Here is a 23,330-nt window from a genome sequence, read left to right as displayed (position 1 = left end):
TACGTGCAAGGCTGTTTACATTCAGACGTTTAATATAAAACTGAAGCATTTAATCAGCACAACCTTTCACACCGCGACAGCTGATATCTCTCAGCTGAGACGGGCGGCGGAACCTTAACCGGAAATGACGTTGCTTCAGTTTACGTGAAGGGTGTAAAATCATTTTTTTTAAAATCATTGTCGACATTCGTAGCGATTCTATAAACTATAAATAAAAGAACTATCTGTCACATATGAGCAATAAAACTGTATTTTGAGGTTCCGGGAAAGTAGTTTAACAATACCCATGATGCATTTCGCGCTTGCCATATTGTCTAGTTGAGCGGCAGGCAAAAATTAGCTTCCTGTTAGCTTAATGCCCCTAAGAACAGTGGTCTGTCAGCTAGATGCTAGTAGCATCTGCCAAAAGTGAGCTATCTACAGGACGAGAGTGAAAACTTTGAGGCATATGATCTGTTTTTTTGCTTAATTATACTTTTTATTTTTTTTTTTTTGAAAACGAGGACTTTTTCCAAGACTATGGAGTCTCATATTCGGGTATTGAGGTAGAAATAATTGGCTAACAACAGCTAAACCAGCTCGAGAAATAGACACATAGCTGAGACAACGGAGCGGGCTGCGAGTCCGCCTCAGACTAAAGTACCGGCGGCAGCTGCTGAACAAGAACTTTGACAAGGGCCTGATTTCAACTCCTGCAGCCCGGACACAAGAAAGGCCGACCGAGTTTTACAGGCTGGGGTGCCCTTGTACTGTGAAGTAACATCGGGCGTTTCGTAGGCTGTGGTCCTGGTTGTGGCACTTTTCTCTGTGAATAGGGAGGACGACCCACGGCGTGGAAATGTCTTGTGACGGTACGTGTCTGTGTCATACATTTCCGCTGTGAACCGCTCCGCAAGACATTGTCTCAGCCGTCATTTGGCAGACTTGACGCAGATACGAAAATGTCGAAAATGCTAGCGAAGAAGAAAAGTTGCTTCCAGATCACGAGCGTCACGCAGGCTCAAGTGGCGGCCAGCACCATTACCGACGACACCGAGAGTCTTGACGACCCAGACGAATCCCGGACGGAGGACGTGTCTTCGGAAATATTTGACGTTTCTCGAGCTGATCTCGACGCGTGTGAGAGGAGTTCGTCCGAAGAAACCTTAAACAATGTAGGAGATCCTCAAGAGGGCACTCCCCACGCCGCTGGACCTTTCAACGGGGTACTGCCGTACCCAAGTATCAGCGCTGGTCTTGTCACCCCACTTAACTCGGGAGGAAGCACACCCTTGCCCACTAAGGCTCAACCTTTTGTTCCGGCCATTCATCCTCTGACCGTTATCAGTTCACCCTCAGCTGCCTCTGTCTCACCCGGTGCGGCTCACACGGTTCCTGTAAGCACCAGCTGCAGTTCTCGTTTCAGGGTCATTAAACTTGACCATGGCACAGGAGAACCCTTCAGACGTGGTAGATGGACATGTACTGAGTTCTATGAGAGAGATTCGGACTCAAACGCCAGTCGGACCTTGGACGGCATAAAGCCTGCCGTGACCCTTGATCACAGTATAGATCGGGACAGTGGGCTAGGGGCCACCATTAACTCCATGCTTAATAGCACTGTTGTTTCTACCCAGGCTTCAGAAAACCCCACCGACAGTGGCTACTTCCTCAGTTTGGGTTCCAAGCTTGGGAGTGGGACAAGTGCCTTTCAGCCCACAGGGTATACAGCGACGTCAACGCTGACGGGCACACAGGCTAATGCTAACATTCAACCTGTTGCACTACAGAACTTCCATTCTAACGGCAACGGTTTGCACCACGGCGTTGTGCAGACTTCTCCCATCATGTCTCCTGCCACCCAGACCCAGCATCGTCAACAGCACTTTGGCTCAAGTGCCCTTCAGTCTGGGCTAACACCCAGCCAGGTACCTTCGTCTCCGATTACCAGTGGTAGTCCAGGAGCCCAAGGGCTAAGTGGAGAGGCTGGCTCAGCACAGGGCCTCCTGCTCCAAGGGGGCAATGCACCAGTTGTGACCTCCATCCTTCAAGCAAATGACCAGCAACAGCGTACCAGCCCAGCACAGCCTTTAGGAGGGATAGGTGCTACCCTTGTGACGGCTGTCACCACCTCCACCTCTCACAGTAATGGTGAAAACGCACCAGCCACAGTGCCCAATACCACCGCTACCTCTCTGGGTGGAGGACCTCTCCAACCTCAGGGTACCTACGGAGGAATCGCCCAGGGCCTTCCCTCTGGCTTTCTGATGGAAGATATCAAACACAGGTCCGATTTCCTGCCTCAGTTTGGTGCCAACATGATGTCTGGGAGAGATCATGTAAAGCCTTTCATCAGCGACGGTCTCGATCTGCCAACTCCCTCGGTCAAAAGTCTCTTTGGCATCTCCATTGCTATGAATGTGGATGAGGACAGGTAAGAGGCTATAATGCACCTTAGGTTGACATGAAACGGTCTCACATTAATCAGTTGCAATTATATCTGATGTTTCACAGGGTTCTGAAGGAAAATACGTGTTTCTAGATGATATTTGGAAGTTTACCCTCATTGGGCATTCCTGTGGCAATGTACATAACGGTGTCCATATTTTATGCTGTGTGGACTGCAGCTCCTCTCACTATTGCCCCAATTAGGCCCATGGTAACGTAGGGACTTTAGTTGTGTTTAAAACTATGAAACACACATTTGAGCAGTTAATGTCAAGGGGCAGTAAGAGACTGACAGAAGAATAGGGAATATCTAGCATGTTTCATTTAATAGTCATGTAAAACAATTATATTGCCTCTTTTGAAATCCACAGCCACCTTCCTCAGACCTTTACACATTTAGGCTGTTTGGATACATTTATTGAAGGGGGGGTTAACAAGCACTTGCTTCCATTCCTCACAGTGGTGGGTTTTTAGTTAAGAGAGTTGTAACTTCACTTCTATTGTCTATATTGAGGTTGCATTGAGCATTCTTGCTCTGACAACTGTAAACACTGTAAATAGCAGCTCTTTGTATGGTGACAGTATAGCTCCAACATATAGAATATGCCGTCTGCTTTGTATGACCTGAATCTGTAGTGGTCCGCATGTGCAGTTTGTTGTTTGAGTAAAGGAGAGATGGGAGTGACATTAGGGGCTGTCTATGTAGCTATGGCAATGCTAGCAGCAGGACAGGACAGGTCCCAGCAAATCCTGTCCAGGCTGTGACACGTCCTCCAGCCGGAGAGGACTTTGACAGCGTCACGCATGTGGCTGTGCCTGTCTGGCAGGGACATAGCCATTGTGTTTAGCTGCTACTGAATGCTATATGTTCCCTTGTTAAAACAGGATTGTCCAGCCACCGTTCCCTTGCAGTCCTACAGATTGCACAAGCCAGTTATCTGTCATAAAAAGCATGCATCATTGTATCATCATTTGAGACGCGCGGCTTTGCTTCATCCTGACGCACGTTTTTGTTTGTGAGAGTTGTCCATTTAACCCAATGACGAACAATCGGGATGACTGAATGAAATGTTGTGGATGTGGAAGGTGAACTCTTTCTGGGCTTGGGTCCGTATGCTCACACTTAAGCACAATTCAAGTTATTGCCAGTGAGAACTTGTCATCACAAAATACACATTTAATAAGTAAACTATGACACCTTGGCATGACACGTCTGTGACTGTCAGCCGACTATGTCGGCTCATGTTTTAAAACCATAAACGGGTTTATGGTTCCAGTGGAGCTTTGTTTTGTCGGAATTCTAATTAGGATGTGGCCTAAACATATCCTGATACTGCTGTTGCGTAACCCTTGTGCAAAAGGGCCTCTCTTTCCTGTAGTTCTGGCTACGTCCATGTTGACATATCGTCCAAACAAAGTGTTGACTTGTTGCTGACAGGGTCCTGAACTGGTTTAAGCTGCTAGCACCTGTTCAGGGCCGGTCAGGGCTCCAGAACAGCATCTTTAGAGCAACGCTCCAAAAACAGGGTTTCAGCATTCGGAAGGAATCGTATCAATTACTATTGTTTGGTAGTGAAAAATAAAACGACCACTTTACTCAATTTAAAGGAGGATTTAGGTATTTAAATTGATTTTAATTGAAGTGGGAAACTATATAGTGACTTGTAGTAGATTTTAAATCTTACTGTATATTTTTGAACATTATAAATTAAATTCTAAGTCTATACTAGTGGTCATTAATATATATCCACAACCAGTTTATCCGGAAAAGTACACATTAAAAAGCAGTTCCCCACCCCACCGTAGGAAGCACATATTTTCACTCCTGTGTCGTCCAGAGTTGTCTTGCTCGTGCCAAAGTTTATGCTCGTTGGTGAATCTGCTCCAACTTTCATTAGTTGGATCTGGTTTGAATCAGCGTACGAAACAAAGCATTGCGGGGTGGGGTTGTGACATCAGAGCGGGTTTCCTCTCATCTTGAATTAGTTATTGTCTCAGTTTAGTATGCTGGTCTTTGCAAAATAACTGGTGGTCAGTAATGAGAGGCTACTTTATCCAGGATGGCTGGCCACAACTCTCCTGTACATGAACTCCAAATTCTAAGCACAATGGATGCTACAAAACTCTCTATAAAAGCTCAACACTTCACTTTTAATTAAAATTACTTGACCCAATTTCAGCAGTAAGGACTATACCGTAATTACGTTGGTTTTTCAAAATGAAATGTCTCATTAAATCGAAGGCAATGTTGCCTTATAGGCTTTATGTCATCTAAATGCTGTTAAATTACATTTAAAAAATAACATCTTCTCACCCTCTTGTCTACATTAACATATAATTGACAATTAGCCCCTTTAACCGAATTCTTAACTCGATTATAAACTAATCTGGATTTCTCTGATGTATAAAAGACTGGCTCAGTTTCCACATATGCAGGGCCTATGATGGTGTATAGATGGTGATCTCGTAGACGACCTAATGTCCTGGGAGCTAATTAATTGTGCATTACTGGCTGCTCCTTCATTGTTGCTGTATTTCAGGGCTAATCTGACTGATGCAACTCTCGTCAACAGATTAATGCAGATGAATCAATCCATTGCTAATGTTGACTCAGGAGGGAGACAAAAACCTGACACAGGTCACGTCACGGACAGCAACAGCGTTAGACAGCGCGACAAACTCAGGAGACCGATGCGAGTTCAATTGTGCGAGTTTGTACGGTGAAAGCGAAAAGACTGGGTTAGGTCGGCACTGTGACATTCACGTAAAGGCTGGACGTCCAGCGCTCCAGACCCCCGCTTGAATATCACTTCCCATTTCAGTTCTGGTAAGTGGGAACTGCTGTCAGATGTTCTGCAGTCGAGTTGTTCATTAAAGCACACAAGTCACACAGGAAGTCACAGAGCAGAGTCGTTGAATGTGCACTTTCTGTACTGATGTTTTAACTATTGTCCATTAGTAAATTAATTGTTCTATGACCGAGTCATTGGTGTAAAAACATTGTGCTAATTTGTGATGTTCTTGGCAGTGCCCCTCATATTCGTTACAAAGTGGATTACAAGCACTATTGGACCCGTGGAGGCCAACAGGACCAAGCCTGTTTTCCCAGCTAGTTGTCGTCCAATTAGAGTGGACCTGCTAAAGCATGTAAACAGCCGTGCCTTTGGTGACCGACCAAAACTACCCCTGGTACCAGAGGCAAGGCTGTTGAATCCGCCCTGAAATATGCAAGTCCTGCTACTACAATGAAGACCAAAGGCAAACTGTTTTGGTTTTTGATATTGTTATCTCAGAATATTTTAGGGCGGCTACTGAAATATTGATTTCATTTATAGTCGTTTGACCGAAGGGGAACCCTTTTGTCTCTTCATATCCTTGCATCTTATAACCTTTTACTGAAATATATAGCAAGGGTGCTGCTGGTTATTTGCATACTTATTACATATAGATACTCTAATTTAAAAAAGATCTGTTGTTTGCCTGTCAAATCTGGTTACAGGTTAATCTGTGTGTGAGGGACATGTTTGGAAAAGCTATATATGGGGCTGTTTGCAGTCTTGTGGTGGAGAATGTAGAACTGTGTTGCAGTCATTCACCATGTGGAGTGGAAGATGAGGGGCCTGTGACCCCCAGGGCCGGGATGACAGAATAATGAGTAATGAGGATGTGTGGAAAGCGTGGCGAGCAGCTGCATTTGAGTCACTCGTCCAATCTCCCTGCTCTTGCTCACGCTCAGTGGGTGTTGTCAACTTGGAGAGACAAAGAGATGATATATGGCAGGAGCCAGAGAATTGTTTTATTCACATTTATTGTCGTATTCAACAAGCACACGGGCATAGGTTGCTCTAATTGTGAAAGTTGTGTATTTACTGGAGAAAAAGGATTTCCTGTTTGAATTGATGTGTTTTTTTTTGTTCTTTTTACCGTCTGCAGCTGCTGTTCCTTTTCTGTTTCTCGGTTTGACTCTCACCAGCCATCTATAGCTGCCCAGAGGCAGTGAAGTGAAGGGTTTCTAAAGATGTTTGTGCAACTGTTGCAGTCTGGAAAATGCTCCTTATATCTATTCAAAGAATGGATTTGTTTCAATTTACCGTGCTGTTTAAATTTAGAAAGAACCCTGTATGGAGAATTGAAGTTTACTTTAGGCTATTCACTGTAACGTTCCCAGTCACACCCTTTGTCCGGTATGTAAAAGTAGTCGGTTGTGAATTGTCACGGGAATATGTTAGTTTGTTCCCTACAACCAGGAAAACAACAGTGAGAGGGAGCGCGTCACATGGCAGAACGACAATAACAAACGCATGAACTGTTCCATGTAAGTTTGATTCACCTGTTGAGTCCTGCGGAACTTTACCTGGCTGAGATTGCCCCACACCTCTTATTGTCCCTTCGTGCTACGACTCGGGCAGGGTGGTAACTGCCCTAACCGTGTCACCTAGCACCCAACCAACTAACCAACCATACCCCACTGAGACTCACACTGACTCAGTTTCTCATGGTTGCAATTATGTGTAACCAGGGTAGAAGTGAAAACCATAGAAGAATGTTCACAGCAGTGCGACATGTTCACTGATCTATCGCTCAGTTTTGGATCTTGTGGGTCGTCCCTGGTGGCTGGCGGCACCGCCGGGGCTCGGACTGCTGACTTAGACCCACATAGAGGGTCGTGTCCCTCGTTTCCTCTGTCTTTGCTGCTCTTTCCCACATCTTCATCACTGTTATTTTTAGGTTCTTTGCCCCCCCCTCCCCCCTTCTCGATATTGCATTTTTATCTCGGCACCGGCTCAAAGAAATGCAATTCCTTTTTTCCCTTTACCTTACAAGAACCATCGATCCTCACTTGACCCGAGGAGTGTATTTATTGGATCCACACAGCAGCCTATTTTCAGAGGGCTCTAGAATTAAATTAGTATTGCTGTGAAAGGCTCAGTGGATTCTTTATTCTTCTGTTCATATGTGTCATGATAGGATAACCCTCTCCTGGTTTCAGGGCCCTCCTGGGTGTACGTGTTTTAGTAAGAACAAGTTTGAGCTAATCAAACTCTTGTTTTTTTTCCTGTCTTTTGTGTTCCTTGACATAGTTGGCATCAATCAAATTATGTAACCTCCTAAACCTTTGATGCCACAATTTGGCACTTTTGCGTTGACGGGCCCTTTGTGTTAGAATCTTTAAAGTTTGCGTTTCTGTGGACATAAATGGCGTCTGCTTTAATCCCCCCGTCAGTCATGTTGTTGAGAGCAGAATTCTCTTCTCAGTACTGATTGACAGCACCTCAGGGAATTCTTCCAAATCAGAAATAAAGAAAAGTGTGGTGTGTTCGTGTATTTTTGCTTTGTGAGTATGAGGCCAGACACTAGATTTGATTTGATTGTAATCATTTAAAAACATCTGATTTAACCTCCCGCCTTGAGGACCGGGACCATGTGATGACGGACATGTTAAAGGCTGCTGACTGCACAAAACATCTCACCTTTATTTCTGGTTGCTCTGACTAATTTACTTTTATTCACATGTTTTTTTTTAACCTCGGGGTGGTGGTAGCTCAGTCTGTAGGGGACAGAGGGAGGTGCCAGAACATCCTGAGAGCACCACCAAACCTTCAAATGCTCACATGGGCCCTGTGATGGTGGTATAAGGAAAAGAAAAAAAAAAACCCTGGAGTGTGCACGTGAGCCCCTTGGCACATTGCGTATAAATCACAGGGATGATGGGTGCACACGTATGACAGGGTCACATTATACATAGTCGGGTGTGAATGCAACTATTTGCTCACGGCAGCATTGCTAGCACCGTGTTGGCTCCTGGGCTGAAAACAACCGAAATTAGGCTGTGGTTTGCCTCGCAATCAGTTTAAACTTTTAATCTAAAATTAAGCCAAAGGGAGGAAGTCATGCGTGAAAAATCAAGATCTGATTTTAGATTTTTTTTTTTTTTTAATGTTGTAGATGAATCAGCAGAGCTAAAAAAAAATACCAAAAACTGAAGAGAATTTGTTGCACTGACCTCTACCCGAAATGTTGTGGCGAAACATTCGCGGTGCTGTGCACTGCGCCCAAATGACCCCGAACCTCCTTCAACTGAAGCAACACTGTAAAGCAGCGTGACAGAATTCCTTCACAATGGTGTGAGAGAATGATCAGGACATGATTCCAAGTTCTGGACACAGAACCTTTCTGCATATGGTGGATTTTGGAAGTATAGTGTATTTTTTTTTTGTTTTAGGACCCCTTGAACCTTTTTCTCCAGTATACATCTTGGCGACAGAATCTCTTCCTGGGCTTGTAAATTAGCTATTTTGATTGATTGACAGAGACTTTGTCCCAGCTGCTGCTGAAGCATGCAGTCAGTCAGCTCTTTAAAATTCTAGTATCTGAAGGATTCACTGGAGAATCAGAAAACCTCGATGCCACCAGCTGAACTGGGGAGGGAGTGGTGGAGATAAATCTTTCCTCAGATACAGAAACCTGCCTTTAAATCACTCTTGTCAGCTCAGCAAATTGATAATAGAGGGTAAACAGTGCTGTGCCTATGCTGTTTTTATATCGAGAACGTTGTTGGTGCACAACCTGCTCACTTGGGGAATTTGTGCACCACCATTGTTCACCGTTGGGTGTTGAGAGAAGAGATGAACTTGAACCTAGCAGGAGCAGCCATCCGTTCAGATTCCACTGTGACATTTACCTCGTATAAAGTTCAAAACATTAATAGTGTTGCGAGTTGAAATCTAAACAGGGGTGCACAATGTAGTTATTCATTTGGATAGAAACTGTTAAACACTCACCGGCCACTTTATTAGGTCCCCCTTTGGGATGTTTTCAGACAGAGTACGAGTACTTGTTTTTGAGTACTTGCTCCTACCAGTAGTCCTTTTATTGCATGTGCTTGTATTGATCTGCCTTTGCCTTGACTGTCGGAGGCAGCCGATACTTTGAATTGGCTGGTACCGGCCCGATACCTGGTCTCAGTACCCATCTCTATTCCACCATGCCAGTGAAAAGTTGGACCCCCCCCCCCTTTTGCCTTCAGAACTGCTTTAATTCTTGGTGGCATATTTCAACACGGTGATGGAAATATTCCTCGCAGAGTTTGATCCACTGACATGATGGGATCACACAACTGCTGCAGATTTGTCAGCCGCACGACTATAGGTGTGTTTCCACTGCAGAAACCTTGGGATAATTGTACGTGGGGCTGGGACCCTTAGGTGTGTTTCCACTGCAGGAACCTGCCCAAACAGCCAATTCCAGGAACTAACTAAGTCCCTGCTCGAGGGTAGGTACTTGGATCGACCCAGAAAAACTCCTGGGTGTGGCTTGAGATTTACTCGTGACATTTGGTGGAAAATGGAGCACGATGTGATGCAGGGCCCAGCAGAAGAGGAGCAATAGCCTAGCAGACATGCTTCTCCTCTCGTTCATTGCATCCACCACCATGTCCATGAACCAGAAAGGTGGCAACCACCTGTCTTGTTTTGTATGGATCACAACACAAGGTGTGCTTTTAGGTTGGATCAGTCCGGGACCATGCCACATTTTAAATCATGTAAATCCCCTTTCTTCCCGCTCTGATGCTGTTGCGACCTCAGCAAGTTGTCTTGACCATGTCTATATGCTTAAAAGCATTGAGTTGCGGCCATGTGATTGGCTGATTAGTTATTTGCGTTGAGATGCGGTTGAACCGGTTTTCACACAGTTTACATCCTTACCATTTAGCCGTTTTGTCTCCTGGAGTTTCTTTTTTTCTGAAAACTCAAGTCACATTTCTCTTAACAAACGTTATCCCTGTTTAACTTACCGGTAACTCAAATGTCACGAGTCCTCTCACCTTTTCTGCCACTGTTTTTATAGCCAAATTTCTGGGACACCTGCGGCATCGTAGCGTTTTAATATTTGTACATTTCTCATGACATGTCATGTGTTTCTCTTCACCTCCCAGAAGCAGTTCCTAAAGGTCACAAAGAATGTACTCTAAAAGTAGCACACGGAGATTGATGGATATTGGCAAAATTCCTACCATCAAGAAGTTAATTGCCCTAAGGAGACTTACGCCGACTCAGCGTTTCTCTAAGTAGTAATTATGTGTAACCAGGGCAGAACTGAAGAACATATGTTCGTTGAGTTTTTTATTTTAAATATAAAAGACAAAAATATTTAACACAAGGCAAACAAAAACATATTCAAAAAGGAGTGAGGCGATGTGTAACCTGTAAGTTCCCATCCCTTCTTAAATAATGAACGACAAGCTTCCGAGAACCTTTCTAAATGTTAATGCCTGATAAATTGGTTTTCAACTGTATTAAGAAAAGGAATTTAAATTAACAAAACACAATACATACACACATATGTACATGTGTGTTTGTGTATGATGGGAACTGGAACTGAATGAGTTCATACATAATGTAGTTTCAGCGAGGGAATTTAGTGTTTTTTGCTTAATATTTCCAGTCCAAACCTCTTGTTTTGTGACCTGGGATTTAAAAAGCTCAACTGTCCCAGATGTGTTTCTGCTAATCATTAAGTGTGATGTTTTGTTGGCAAATGTGAATTTCATCACAATTTAGGGGCATCACTCCTAAAGATCCTAACTCGTATTAAGTGGAATGGTCAAGCCAGCCGGGGCTTCTACAACTGCCCCAGGTCCCAACTGACTGAAGCACAAGAACGTTTCCTGGTTGTATGAATTAGACTCAGAAGAATGTTCACAGCAGTGCGACATGCTTTCACTGATCTATCGCTCAGTTTTTTATCTTGTGGGTCGTCCCTGGTGGCTGGCGGCACCGCCGGGGCTCGGACTGCTGACTTAGACCCACATAGAGGGTCGTGTCCCTCGTGTCCTCTGTCTTTGCTGCTCTTTCCCACAACATCTTCACCACTGTTATGTTTAGCTTCTTTGCCCCCCCCCCCCTGCATTTAACGTATACCTGAGTATTGTCTTTTTACCCTGACAGTACCTCAAATAAATGCAATTTAATTATTTCCCTTTACAAAAACTTACAAAAACCATCTCCCTTGACCCGAGGAGTGTATTTGCCCAGCGCCGTCCTGGGTATACTTGTTTTAGTAAGAACAAGTCTGAACTAATCAAACTTTTTTTTTAATCACACATTTGTTCCTCGTCTTTTATGTTTATGACTTAGCTGTCATCAATCAAATTAAGTAGCCTCCTAAACCTTTGATGCCAATGTTTTGACATGTGTGAGAACTCTTAGTTTGCTTTTCTGTGGATGTAAGTAGCACCTGCTTAATCCCTTAATCGTGGTGCATTTTTGCATTGTGAATATGAAGTCAGACAGATGTTGCAATTTTTAATTATTTAATAACATCTAACTAGCTTTAATCTCCAGCTTCCAGGCTTCCGGCTGCACAAAACGTCTCATTTGTTTTCTATTTTTCTTATCGTAGTTTACTTTTATTAACATCTTTTAATAACCTTTCCACTCAATGCAAATGAAAATATGTTACTGGGACTTAATGCTGGAGGGGTGCGTGTGAGCCCTCAGCACCGTCTCAATATAACAGGGATGATGGCTTCACATGACAGGTCAAATTGTGCATATGCATACCAAACATGACCTCCTTTACTCGGGTATTAACGCAGCTATTTGCTCAAAGCAACATTTCACCGTCGTGTCGGCTCATTGGATGAAAATAGCTGAAAAGAAGCAATCGCAATCAGTTGAAATGTTATCTAAAATTAAGCCAAAGGAACAAAGTCATGTGTGAAAAATTCTTACTTTAGATTATTTAGTCACAGAAAAGAATGTTCTAGATGAATCGATAGGGCTACAAAAAATATATACGACTGCACGGAGTATGACATACATCTCAATCCTGCTGCCGTGCACATTTGCCAAAGTCAAACTAGATATTTTAGAGAGACTTTTGTCTTTTTTGAGGGCGAATGCAGTAGCATTAAAATAATGTTAAATCACGGCTGCAAAGGATTAAGCTCTGTTTTTTCTGCTAATCCTGATTGCCCGTGGGCTCTGTAATTGTCTAGCTTTAGCGCATGTTACATACTTCAAAGAACTCCAGTTAAATATGTAAAATGTCATAGATTCTGTAAATCTGCATGGACAGACTTGTTGTAAGTCAAGCAGGAATAATGCGCAGTTTAAGGGCAGGACAAGGGCAGCATTCCTGTAAAATATCATGTAATATGATGCATATCTTGTGTAGAACATTATTTGCATGAGTTCATAAATTTCTGTGCTTTTAACACATTTTTGAGGTTTCCACGTGTTGGTAAAGGTTGGCATATACTCAGTGATTTATTTACAGGCAGAGTCATTATTAGATCCATGCAGCACAGATGAATTTAAAGGAAAACACCAGGATTCTGTAACATTCCAGGAAAGCAATTAGTTGGAGTGGTGAAGGGATGCAGCGAGACTGTGATTGGACCCACCTCAACCAACAGAAGCCCATTTAAATCGGTTGTTGCTGCACAGCAACCTGAACTATCCAGTTTAATTCAGCTGATGAGTGGTTCTGTGTTCCACAGCCAGTTGTCCAGACTAATGCAAATGGTTTTAATGGTGCAGGCGGATAAATACATTTCATTAACTGGCACTATTTTCACATACAATATGCACCTACCATTCCGAAATCAAGCCCACCTTTTCGTAAATAGACTTTTTTGTATCAACTAGTTTTAAACCGCCTCTCTGTCACCACTGCCTATATTTATTTGGCCGCATATCTCCAAACGTTGTGCTAATTCAATTCCAGTCTCTTTCTTAGAACCACCCAGAGGTCTAAGCACATAATATTGAAAAGCTGACTTGTTTGTACACTGTGGCAGTTGTTCCCTTCAGCCAAATATGCTGAGCCCTGGTGGACAGGACAAGACTTGACATTGTACAGAAGAAAAATAAATCATAAGCCCCTTTTGTGGAAGTGATGGATGAGGATTATTACATTTAAGAGATTTTTAGCTCTTATGTAATTTCGAGGAGAACAATTTGAGCTAGCTTATGAGTTCATTGGAGGCCGCGCCATGAGATGCTAATAAACTAGAGTATGATGCAGAGTTTGACCGTGTGGTGACACCGCCAGTGATTCTACAACACGTGCTGGCAAACATCGGCGTACATCATCCATCGTGTCACCAGGAGTGAGGTACACAACAGTGCGATCCAGATGATTGCTGCATCGGCATCAATTATCTCCTAACCCCGTTCCAGATAACAGGGTTATCTGGAACTGCAACATTACCTTCATGTTGTCAACTTTTTCTTCAAAAAACTAAATGATGTGTTTTATTTTCCAGGGACATAGTATAGAACCACTTCAACTAATGTTTTGGGTTCGCTGCAATGTAATGTAAAGAGTCTCTAAAGCATTTTCAGTGTCATTAGCACCGATGAAACTTTGCACTTCAGAGAGCCTCTGATCTCCTGCTAAATGCTCGGTAGAATAGAGCCTGGAGTAACTGGAGTACCAAAGGTGTAGCAGCTAACATCACCCAAAAACAATAGCATTAAGGCACAAGTACAATGCTGAAGATTTGGTTTTGGTTTCATCACAGTATTAATTGCATACTGCCGTAATAGTCTAACAGACATTGCTTGCAGGTCTTTGCTTCTTCCAGCGGTAGCTGCATGCAGCAGTATTCAGATGACTGTCTATTAGCTCACAACCCTCCTTTTCTCTTTTTAGAGCCTGCTGACAAACGGCTTGGATCAGATAAGGCCAAGAAAGGGTCAAATAACATTGCTGGGTTGTAAAAGGATCAATGCTGTTTTGGTGGATTTTGGTGTTGCTACAGGCAGTCCTGGAACATGTACTGTGCAACACCCGCTGTTAACGTCTGTGGCTTGATGTCAGGCACTCTTATCTGTAGAAATATGCTGTCGTGAATTGAGACAATCCTCTCCAACACTTTTAACAGTCTCCTTGTCTCCCTGCTCAGGCTCTGATATTGCCCCCTGTTCCTTGTCTGAATGACCCACAAAGACTCCAAATGGGGGCTTTGACTGCATCATATAGGACCATGTGAACCCATATTTGTTTGAGGTTGGAACTTATGTAACAGGCGGGGAAGCAAGTGGGACAGTTCCTTTGGTCTGTTTACAGGGAACTTTGCTGGCAGCAGGCGCGCCTACTCATGACTCTGATTTAGTGCAGACTAAAATCTAACTTTCTTCTCCAGACGTGACCTCTGCCTCGTGTTTAGTCTCATTTGGCCAGCACATCTCGCCAAATAAGCATCCAAGACATGCACCAGGTTTAAAAGCACGTTATAGCTTTCGCAGGTTTCGAGGTGAGGTGCGGACATATTTTGAATTTGCATGCATTCGTAAGTGTTCAGAAAGAACAAATGTACATCCCAGCCCTCCCTTTAACACTCAGTTGTGAATACCCGCAAGCACTGTTAGTAGTTTCATAGCTCTGAAGAACAACCTGTTCAGAATGTACTCTTCTCATCAAACAATGCAGACTATGCAAATTACCCTCTTGTGTTCATTATATACCTGTATATGACTTATGTATATGATCAGTAGAAATGGACAAAAGCATATCAGAAATACTCAGAGACTTTGTGTGAATGTTCTTCCTGGGTCCACAGTTGAATAAATACATCGTATTCGTTGTTTTGTGCTCTGACATCTTGGAATTCCTTTTTTTAGCGACGGACGCTACGTTGACGTAAACTTATCTTTACCACTTGTGCTGCGTTGAGCCGGCTGGTGTGTTTGGGGGTCTTCCACTTTTCATATTCCATCAGGCAGTTTGTTCTCAGTCCATTTTCTCATTTCCTCGTGGTGTTTGTGACTCACACTGGTGCACAAAAATGTGCAAGAGGGTACTTTGTAACATGGATTAAGCCTTGAAATTTCAAAGAGTGTTAAATGGTTGAGGGCACGTTGGATGGCTGTAATGTTGTACAGAGAATCAGGCTGAATGGAGAATTTACACCACATCTCCACAGTCTGAAGCTGTTCATTGATTGCTAACCTTACTTGACCTAGTAGCTGGCCTCTGACCTTTTAAATTGCATGACACCGCAGTCGACTGCAGGGCTAGATTTGTCTGAAACAAAATAAATTGTTCATGTAGCTTCCCTTTTTCTGACATCCATCAACCCTCTGGGGAAGCAGGAGACCACACTTTCCTCCTGCACACGGTCCTTGTCCACCTTAATAGAGGTCTTAAATTTCTGTGTCTCCTGAACTGCTGACACGCATGGTTTTGTGCTCGCAAAGTCTCAGTTTCACTGGTATTTAAACAAAAACTTTTGGCTTTTACAGGACTGTTTTGATTTCAAGTCCTGGGCTTTGACCGCACGCTGTCCCAGCGTGATGGAGACTGTAGCACAGATGTCCCGGTTCAAAGGCAGTGGCCCCGGGGCCGGAGGTGTCCTAAAATGGAATTTGCCGCCTTGAGGTCCTGGAGCTTTTGTTTGGGAGCATGTGTGCACTGCTGCAGCCTGCAAGGACAGGCCAGCGAGTGGTCCTTACATAAACCACCACATGTCATCCTCCTTGAATAAAATGGAGCACTTGTTGTGTTTTCTTTGGACACAATTACAACAAACCAGATTAGGTTCTTCCTCCTCCCTGGCAGTTCCTATAAGGTCAGCTCTGTGAGTGGATTCCATATACCGATATTTCAGTCTTGCCTCATCAACAGGTGTGCAAAAACATGGGGAAAAATGCCTGCCCTGCCTGTAGCTTCTTTATCTGCAGTCTGCACAAACAGGACGAGCCTCTGATCCAGGAACGCAACTCATGCTGCTTACGTATTAGTTTGTCCAGTTCGGACTCTTGAGGTAAAAGAATCGGATCATCCAGTCACGGCACCTTAAAAACGGTGTGACTGTGTTGGCTTATTCCCTGATTAAGGCGCATTGTGCAATGGTTTTGGCAGCTACTCGCGCACTTAATGAAACCGTCTGAGGAAACCTGGGGGAAGGGGAGGGGAATGCTGAGGCTCCGCCCCCGTGTCGTAGCCCACGTGACTCGGGCCACTTTTAAAAGTGTCGGCCGCGGCGCAGATGGGAGTCGTCTTGTTTTTACGCGGAGAGGAAGGAAGGCAGACAGCATTAGGTTGGTGACCGTGACAGAGACGCGAACATGCGCTGTAAGATGAGCTACAGCCTGCCCTGCTCGCCCGGAACCTCGCCCACATACTCGGGCCGCCTGGTGTCGTACAGGGCCAGATGCGCCAGGTAATTCTTCCGCGAAGTCCGCGCGCTGCTTACGCGAACCGGGCTCAAGTTGAAATCCGGTCTGAATATGTGACCTGTGGTCCAATAAAGTTTGATACGGTCGGTTCTTGTGTTGTGCCATGCGTTTGAGGCGCGGACCCCCACCTTCTCTGCTTAATCCACCGACACGGGGCTACGTGCAGTCCGACACGCAGCGCGCATGGACGCGCGTCTGTACGCCGAATCCAGACTGCTCTGCGTTAAATAGGTCTTAAATTCCGTCGTAGCGTAACACATGATTTAAAAAAAAAAAAAAAAAAAAACAAACATACATGTGAAGCTGGCGTGGAGATCATAAACCATTTAACAAATACTTCAGCATTTTATAAAGATACTGCAGATCACCGTTAATAATATAATCGTGGTTACATTTGTGTTTTTACCCGAGTTTTATATTTAAAACTCTTAAATTGGGTAAATGTTGGCGGTGGTTGCGTGAGGACCATCCGTGTGAGACGCACCAAAAGGTGGGAGGGTTGTTGCTTTCTTTGGGGGGAGGATAAGCTGAGCCCTTTCTCCCTGAGAAAATCGCCTTCATTTCACCTTAATTGACCGCTGAGAAACGGGGATCATAAAGTAAATAATAAAGTAGTTGGATTTTGACTCGCTTTCAAAATGCCCAGATTGCAATAGAAATTTTTCTTCATAGTATATTTACCTAGGTGTTTTTTGCATTGTGTATTTGACTGTTACGGGGGTGTAAACGTTGGTGGGGGCACTGATCCCAGCAGATGGGCTTTTACTGTTAACCTGTGTCACAGGAGAATTCCCCTGAGGTCGCGTTTATTTTCTCACGATGCTGATTTGCCGCTTTGCTGAATGCAGAAGTGCTGACATGGGTCTAAATTGCTCGGTATGCGAGGGTGCTTGGTAAGACTTGTGGTTAATTTTCTTCTCTCCCCACAGCGCATCCGGTGCCAGCGTCGTCGCCATCGACAACAAGATTGAGCAGGCGATGGTGAGTGTGGTTCGCTGACACAGTTACTGTATATCAATTACTCGGTTGTTTCCCCTTCCTGCACGATGCCATTTCCCGGATTCGGCGTGCCCAGGATCAGATAATTGTGTGGTCAAAAGAAGGCTCTGAATTTCCCGTCTTTAAAGTTTATTTTTCTTTGTTCAGGACTTGGTGAAGAGTCACCTGATGTACGCCGTTCGCGAGGAGGTGGAGGTGTTGAAAGAACACATCAAGGAGCTGTACGAGAGGAACTCTGTCTTGGAACGGGAGAACGCTGTGTTGAAGTCGCTGGCTAATTCTGAGCAGCTCGGCAAGCTCTCCAGCCAACTCGTTCACAGCAGCAGCCCGACGCTTCAGCCGCAGCAGCCCCCCGCCATCGCCCCCTTATCGCAGCCCGAGGGCAGTCAGACTATCCGCCATCAGCCCAACATCACTTCTGCGTGATTCACCCCTCACCAGGACATGTGCTAAAACACGTAGCGCTCCCCAAGGGCTGTGGGACGTCCTGTTAGCAATGCAACTGCCGGCCCTCCCTTAGCTCTGCCAAGCAAAAGGGTTGGATCCGCGTCCACCGGAGGAAACATTAACCGCGTCTTCGGCGTGAGCGGCCGTGGACGCATCAGTAAGACATTTGCCACCCGTCGATGTCGCCCCTGTGTCGCAAGAGGGCTGATACGGAGGAGGGAGGGCGGCACGAAGAGGGTCCCCCAGCACCCAGCAGACTGTCGCTGCACCCAGAACCAGGGAGATGAGGAGGGGGTTAAAGAATGATTATTTTCCCTCCAGGAGCGGAGGAGCGGCGCCAGCGGCCGCTTCGGCCTGAGAGGGGCGATCCGAGAGCCTCGGCTTTGTTATATGCTGCAGCAGTAGCTCGTGTTGTTTCCTCAGAGCCACCATACAACAATCACCATAGGTTTTCATCAGTTTTAGTATTTGCTTTTATTTATTTCGGGGCTGCTATTTTTGTTAATGTAAATGAACAATGTCACGGAAACAACCTTCTCTTCTGGTGTTTTAGAATCCGGCCGGTGTCGCATCGATTCGACTCCGGCGACACGCAGAAATCATTAAGTAGGCAATAAGTTCTATTGTATAAGTGTTTCCTCATGAAATAGCGCTAACACTAAAGCCAAGCTTCCATTAGGTGAAATTCAGGATGAATGTATATTTTGTAAAGTATTAAATATTAAAAGGGGCTTGTACAAGAGAATGCCTATTATTAAGTTGTGACAGATTGTTTTGATACGGAAGATTGAATGACTCATTTTTAGAATTTCTTTGTCAAAATGAACAAATAAAAAATGAAATTTAGGGGTCAGGTTGGGGTTAAAAGCTGTGAAGATGGTTAAACCTACTTTAGAACCAAAGATGCAAAGCTGTGTAAGTCTTTCCAATTCTAAATGACATTCAGTCCCCCCCCCCCCCCGTCCTTTTATATATATTTGGTCCCTGTTTTGCATGTTCTGCATGATCTATAATCAGACCACTTTTGTACCTCATATTTTTATCTAGCACTCTTATTTTTTTGTAAGTCTGAATGCTTGTTAAAGGATTTCTGAAAGTGAAAGGGAACAACGTGGGGCAGGAAGTGTCGTCAGTCCCATCGGAGGATCGTCCAGGTTGAAAGGAACTGAAGTGAGCTGGAGGGGAGGCGTCTGCGGAGACCTGTAGTCGGACAAGGAGCCATTTTGAGTTTTCACCAAAATGCTGTTAAATTTCATTTGTAGAGGAAAGATTTTGTCACCTTACAGGTTTTTTTGTAATAAACAAATGTCATTTAGACTCCACTTGTAATTCCACCCCCCCCCCCCCAACCTTTGCTTGGGGGGTGGGGGGGGGGGCACCAAGCAGCCACCTCGATCCTGTTAGAAAACGGTGGAATCTTTGTTCACACCTTTAAAGCTGGATCTCGGTTGCTTGTCAGATTTGTTGTGCCTCCTGCGCCGCTGTCTGCTGTTGCCTGGCGACCCGGCGTCCAACTGCGTGGCCTAGAACCAAACCAAAATACTTAGTAACTGTACAATCTTTCTTTGTTACTGGATGGGTTCTGGATTTTCTTTTTCTTCTCCTTTGAAATGGGCTTATGTTGTCTCTTGTTGAGCGTATTTGTTTCTGTTCTTTCATTTGAAGGAGATTCTGCGTACATGCCGAGTGTACTGTATGAAAGTGATCACTGAGCCTGGGGGGGGGGGGGTCTTTGCCCTTGTAATGTGCTGTTCAGATGATTTTAGTTTTCAGTCAGAAATAAATTACTGTTTTATTACGAGGACGTCTCTCTTGGATGCTTTTTCGCCTACACAAGAGACCACCAGTGGTTTGAAGTAAAAACAATAAACGAATAAACTGGAACCCAGAATAAAGTTGCAAGTGATCACTTCCTCTGAGCTGAGCTGTTGCCTTTCCTCACTCGCTTCATACCTGCCCTTAAAGGCTGTCACCTGTGTTCTTTACCAGCTGACGCACGCTGCCGTCATGTCACCACTGAAGAATCTCAGAACGATGCCTCTCACACCCATTCAAAGTTCTTACCATTGTCTCGGGGAGATTTATGGGAATCAACTCAAAATCAGCAGATCAGCTGCACTTTAATGGGAATATTTTGAGCTGATCAGGTCCAGTAAAACAACCACAAGAGGTTTAAAAAGTGTTCCTGCTGTAAAAAAGGCAGAAAAAAATAAATGTTAAACACACATTCATTGAGGAAGGAAAGGAGAAAAAAAAAAACAGCAATTGTTCAACTCGTTGCTCCGCATGACACCAGAGCCTCCGCATGATTTCCGAATCAATTTTTAATACGAAGTCGATTTAGTGGTGAATTTCCACGGAAGGCTTTGAAAGTTATGAAACTCTTCCCCTTCATTGTGCAACAGGTTGATTAGGAACAGATTCTCGTACAGTTGCCCCACATGAACTCACTTGTGACAGTGACAGAAGCTTCTCTCAACAAGTGCTACCAGTAACATTGCTGAGCTTTTGCTCACTCCTGTACGATCAAAACCTGACCTACAGCTCTTTCACCATCACCATCATCATCATCAGTGTTCTAATCACTGATTCAGAAACTTTTCCACTGGCAAAAATCGGCCTTCAGAAGCCTGTTTTCCTGTTCCTGTTCTGCTCGTCACCATGGGATTCTACTTTTCCTTCAGTTTATATCTAATTTAATTGCCTTTCTGTTGGCAACTATTAAAGGGGGATAAATCCTTCTAAATAGCTTTTACTCGGTATTTTGGTTCGCAATAAGGTGGCTTTTTAATATATATTTGATTAATCAATTATACTATGAATCCTTGCTAATGACATTATCTGTGTTGTATTACAAGCGAGCTCCCAAGAGCAGACACAAACGACACACAGTCTCCAGGAGACAGTGGGCCCGGCTCGATGGGCCCGGCTGTGGGTCTGGGCCCGGCTGGATGGGCCCGGCTCGATGGGCCCGGCTGTGGGTCTGGGCCCGGCTCGATGGGCCCGACTGTGGGTCTACGTGACAGCTCCCATTTACCTACTTCCCATTTATCACCTGCCTTCGTGCTGCAACAGGCCGCGGCCGTGACTCACGGTTCATTCACAGTTGTGTGTTTTCCACACCACCACAAGCAAATACGCTCCTGCTGGAGAAAAGAAAAACAGGAGTGACGGGTAAAAGTTCAGCCTCTGGTTGCAATTTGACCGACATTCTGCTCAAACATGTCCGGGCCTCACCTGCACCAGGTAAACGGTTTCTATAGGAAACACGACTATCCACGTTCATCATAAACCACCGACAACCACAGTCTCCAACCAGCAGCATTCTGGATCCGGTATATAAGATTATGGGCAGTGTCACGCATTATTCAACCGCTTTAGTTAATGTAAAGACGCAGAATGTTGCATCCTGCTTCATTTCCTCACAGAAAAAGCCCCAGAGCTGCATCAACGAGTGTCGCCATATTAAAGCCAAACGAAACGAGAACACGTTTGCACCCCAGCACGACACGACATGTGCAAGTGATCTCGGCGTCATCGCAGCTGCGTGTCACACAGTGTCACTTAGCACACAAGGGAAGGAAGCGTTGCGCAATGTCCACGGCGATCTCGCGTGTGTGCGTGTGAAGCAGGCGCAGTTACTCAATTTAGCAGCCGTCCCCAACAATCTACAGGTTTGCTGCTTCACAGTCAAGACACGCTACTGCCATCAAGTGATGGAACGGACACACGTCAGCTTGAGCCTGACTGGGATCTCCAGACGGATTCATACTGGTGCCGTGGCCTGGGCCTGTTGTGAGGGGGGGTCAGGAGGTGCTTTTGGGATTTAAAAAGAGAAAGCTTTGATCAAGCGTCATTTCAGTCCTGCAGGTGATCTCCGTTATGTCTATTGATCGAGAGGAGGCCTTTACATGTATTTATAGGAGTACAGTTTGACTATATTTATACAAGGACCTTTAGACTTGTTGGTTATTTGTTAGAATCTTGTTACTGTTGTCTTTGTTAGTGTCATTAGCCTTATCATTGATATCTGATAATCAATATTATTATTAGTATTATTATTATGACCTCTGTCTGTTAGCAAAGCAATAAAGTTATCATGCTGGCTGTCATGAACCTCCTGGCAGAAGCAATAATAAGTGTTGGGGTCCAGGGTTCCGGGTCGTGTGGTTCTGTGCTCTTCCTGCAGGGGGCGCGGAGGAGCCAATATTGGCAACAGCTGGCGCTGCGGGCAGGCGCACCTGTCGGCGAGCTTCATCAGGCCACCTATTTATGGACGGAGCACCTGTCGACCAGCTTCGGAGAGTTTTGGTGTTTCCCCCATGGTAGAGCTGACTCTTGTTTCCTCATCATTGGTCGTGTACAACTCGTTGATACGCTTCTCCCTGCTCGTTCGAGGTCCCCACACCGCCCTGCTGGACTGGAGAACGCGCAGGACCGGACTCCCGTGTTGGCTAAACGCTGGAGCTCTCTGTGCGCCCCGGGAGAATGGGCGAGTGCTTCCCTGCGGTCCAGGAGGACTGCCAATGTGATCTTTTGAATAAAGCCTTGGTTGTTGAACTTTTACCACTGCGTTTTTGCTTGCTTTCGGGTCCTGGAAAAACCCTAAACCCTAACAAATAAGTTATCAACTACAGTCTATGGACAGTTCGTGCAATACAAACTCTCACCACTAGATGTCCCACCGTGCTCCTTTAAGTTAAAATCAATCCATCAATCAAACAATCTTTATTTATATAATGTCTGTTACAATTTGGAAACTTGTTATGGAAGCTTTATTTGGCTTCAATGTAAATAGCCAAATGGTATTATTGCTCTCCTGTTTGTTGTAAACACATTTAATGCTTTAAATCATATTTAATTCTGATTACAGATTATTATTTTTCTTACACATTAAAAGAAGTCAAATATTCATGTCTCTACACTGTAATTTAGTTAACGGTTGATTTGCCTCTACATATGTCTCTTTTTTTTAAATATTTTTATACAGCTATTAGGATAAGATGTGTGTGATTTACAGCAGCTACTGATTAGACACAACAGCAAGAGCAACTTTGATGGTGAAAGTCCATTTTTATTAACATCTTGTTGATCACGTAACCGTGAAAAAGTTACTGAGTATAAATTTAACATAAAAGAATCCAGGGGGCGATTTTGAGTGTCTTAAGTTTTTTCACTTTCACATGTTTAAAATAAAAGTTATCGAGCCAAATCAAATCTAATGTCTAATGTCAAAGCTATTTATACATATATATTTGTTATTTTTTT

The 23,330-nt window shown here is 44.4% G+C and overlaps 1 protein-coding gene and 2 long non-coding RNA genes across 5 annotated transcripts; 2 read left to right on the top strand and 1 right to left on the bottom strand.

The window, feature by feature from the left end:
* Window positions 1–301: 301 nt before the first annotated feature.
* tsc22d2 (TSC22 domain family 2) lies at window positions 302–18,807 on the top strand. 2 transcript variants are annotated; one of them, XM_057037224.1, is made up of 3 exons: window positions 330–2,413; window positions 17,546–17,597; window positions 17,763–18,807. In XM_057037224.1, exons 1-3 carry the CDS (start codon window positions 942–944, stop codon window positions 18,039–18,041), a joined length of 1,803 nt encoding a protein of 600 aa, XP_056893204.1. In that variant the 5' UTR covers window positions 330–941; the 3' UTR covers window positions 18,042–18,807. The 2 variants fall into 2 exon arrangements, with proteins under 2 accessions (XP_056893205.1, XP_056893204.1); XM_057037225.1 differs by lacking the exons at window positions 17,546–17,597; window positions 17,763–18,807 and adding an exon at window positions 15,681–16,320 and having other exon boundaries at window positions 302–2,413.
* Window positions 18,808–19,114: 307 nt separating this feature from the next.
* On the bottom strand, window positions 19,115–21,676 carry LOC130528189 (uncharacterized). Its single transcript, XR_008951230.1, has 2 exons — window positions 21,300–21,676; window positions 19,115–21,208 (listed from the first exon to the last, which is right to left on the bottom strand). It is a non-coding gene; the product is annotated as an uncharacterized LOC130528189 (long non-coding RNA).
* A 134-nt stretch (window positions 21,677–21,810) lies between these two features.
* On the top strand, window positions 21,811–22,628 carry LOC130528188 (uncharacterized). 2 transcript variants are annotated; one of them, XR_008951229.1, is made up of 3 exons: window positions 21,811–21,932; window positions 22,216–22,387; window positions 22,461–22,628. It is a non-coding gene; the product is annotated as an uncharacterized LOC130528188 (long non-coding RNA). The 2 variants fall into 2 exon arrangements; XR_008951228.1 differs by lacking the exon at window positions 21,811–21,932 and having other exon boundaries at window positions 21,963–22,387.
* Window positions 22,629–23,330: the final 702 nt, after the last annotated feature.

Source organism: Takifugu flavidus, chromosome 7, assembly GCF_003711565.1.
Source record: "Takifugu flavidus isolate HTHZ2018 chromosome 7, ASM371156v2, whole genome shotgun sequence".
Taxonomy (NCBI): Eukaryota; Metazoa; Chordata; class Actinopteri; order Tetraodontiformes; family Tetraodontidae; genus Takifugu; species Takifugu flavidus.
Note: the sequence above shows the minus strand (reverse complement) of the source record. Positions and strands in the feature narration are given on the sequence as shown.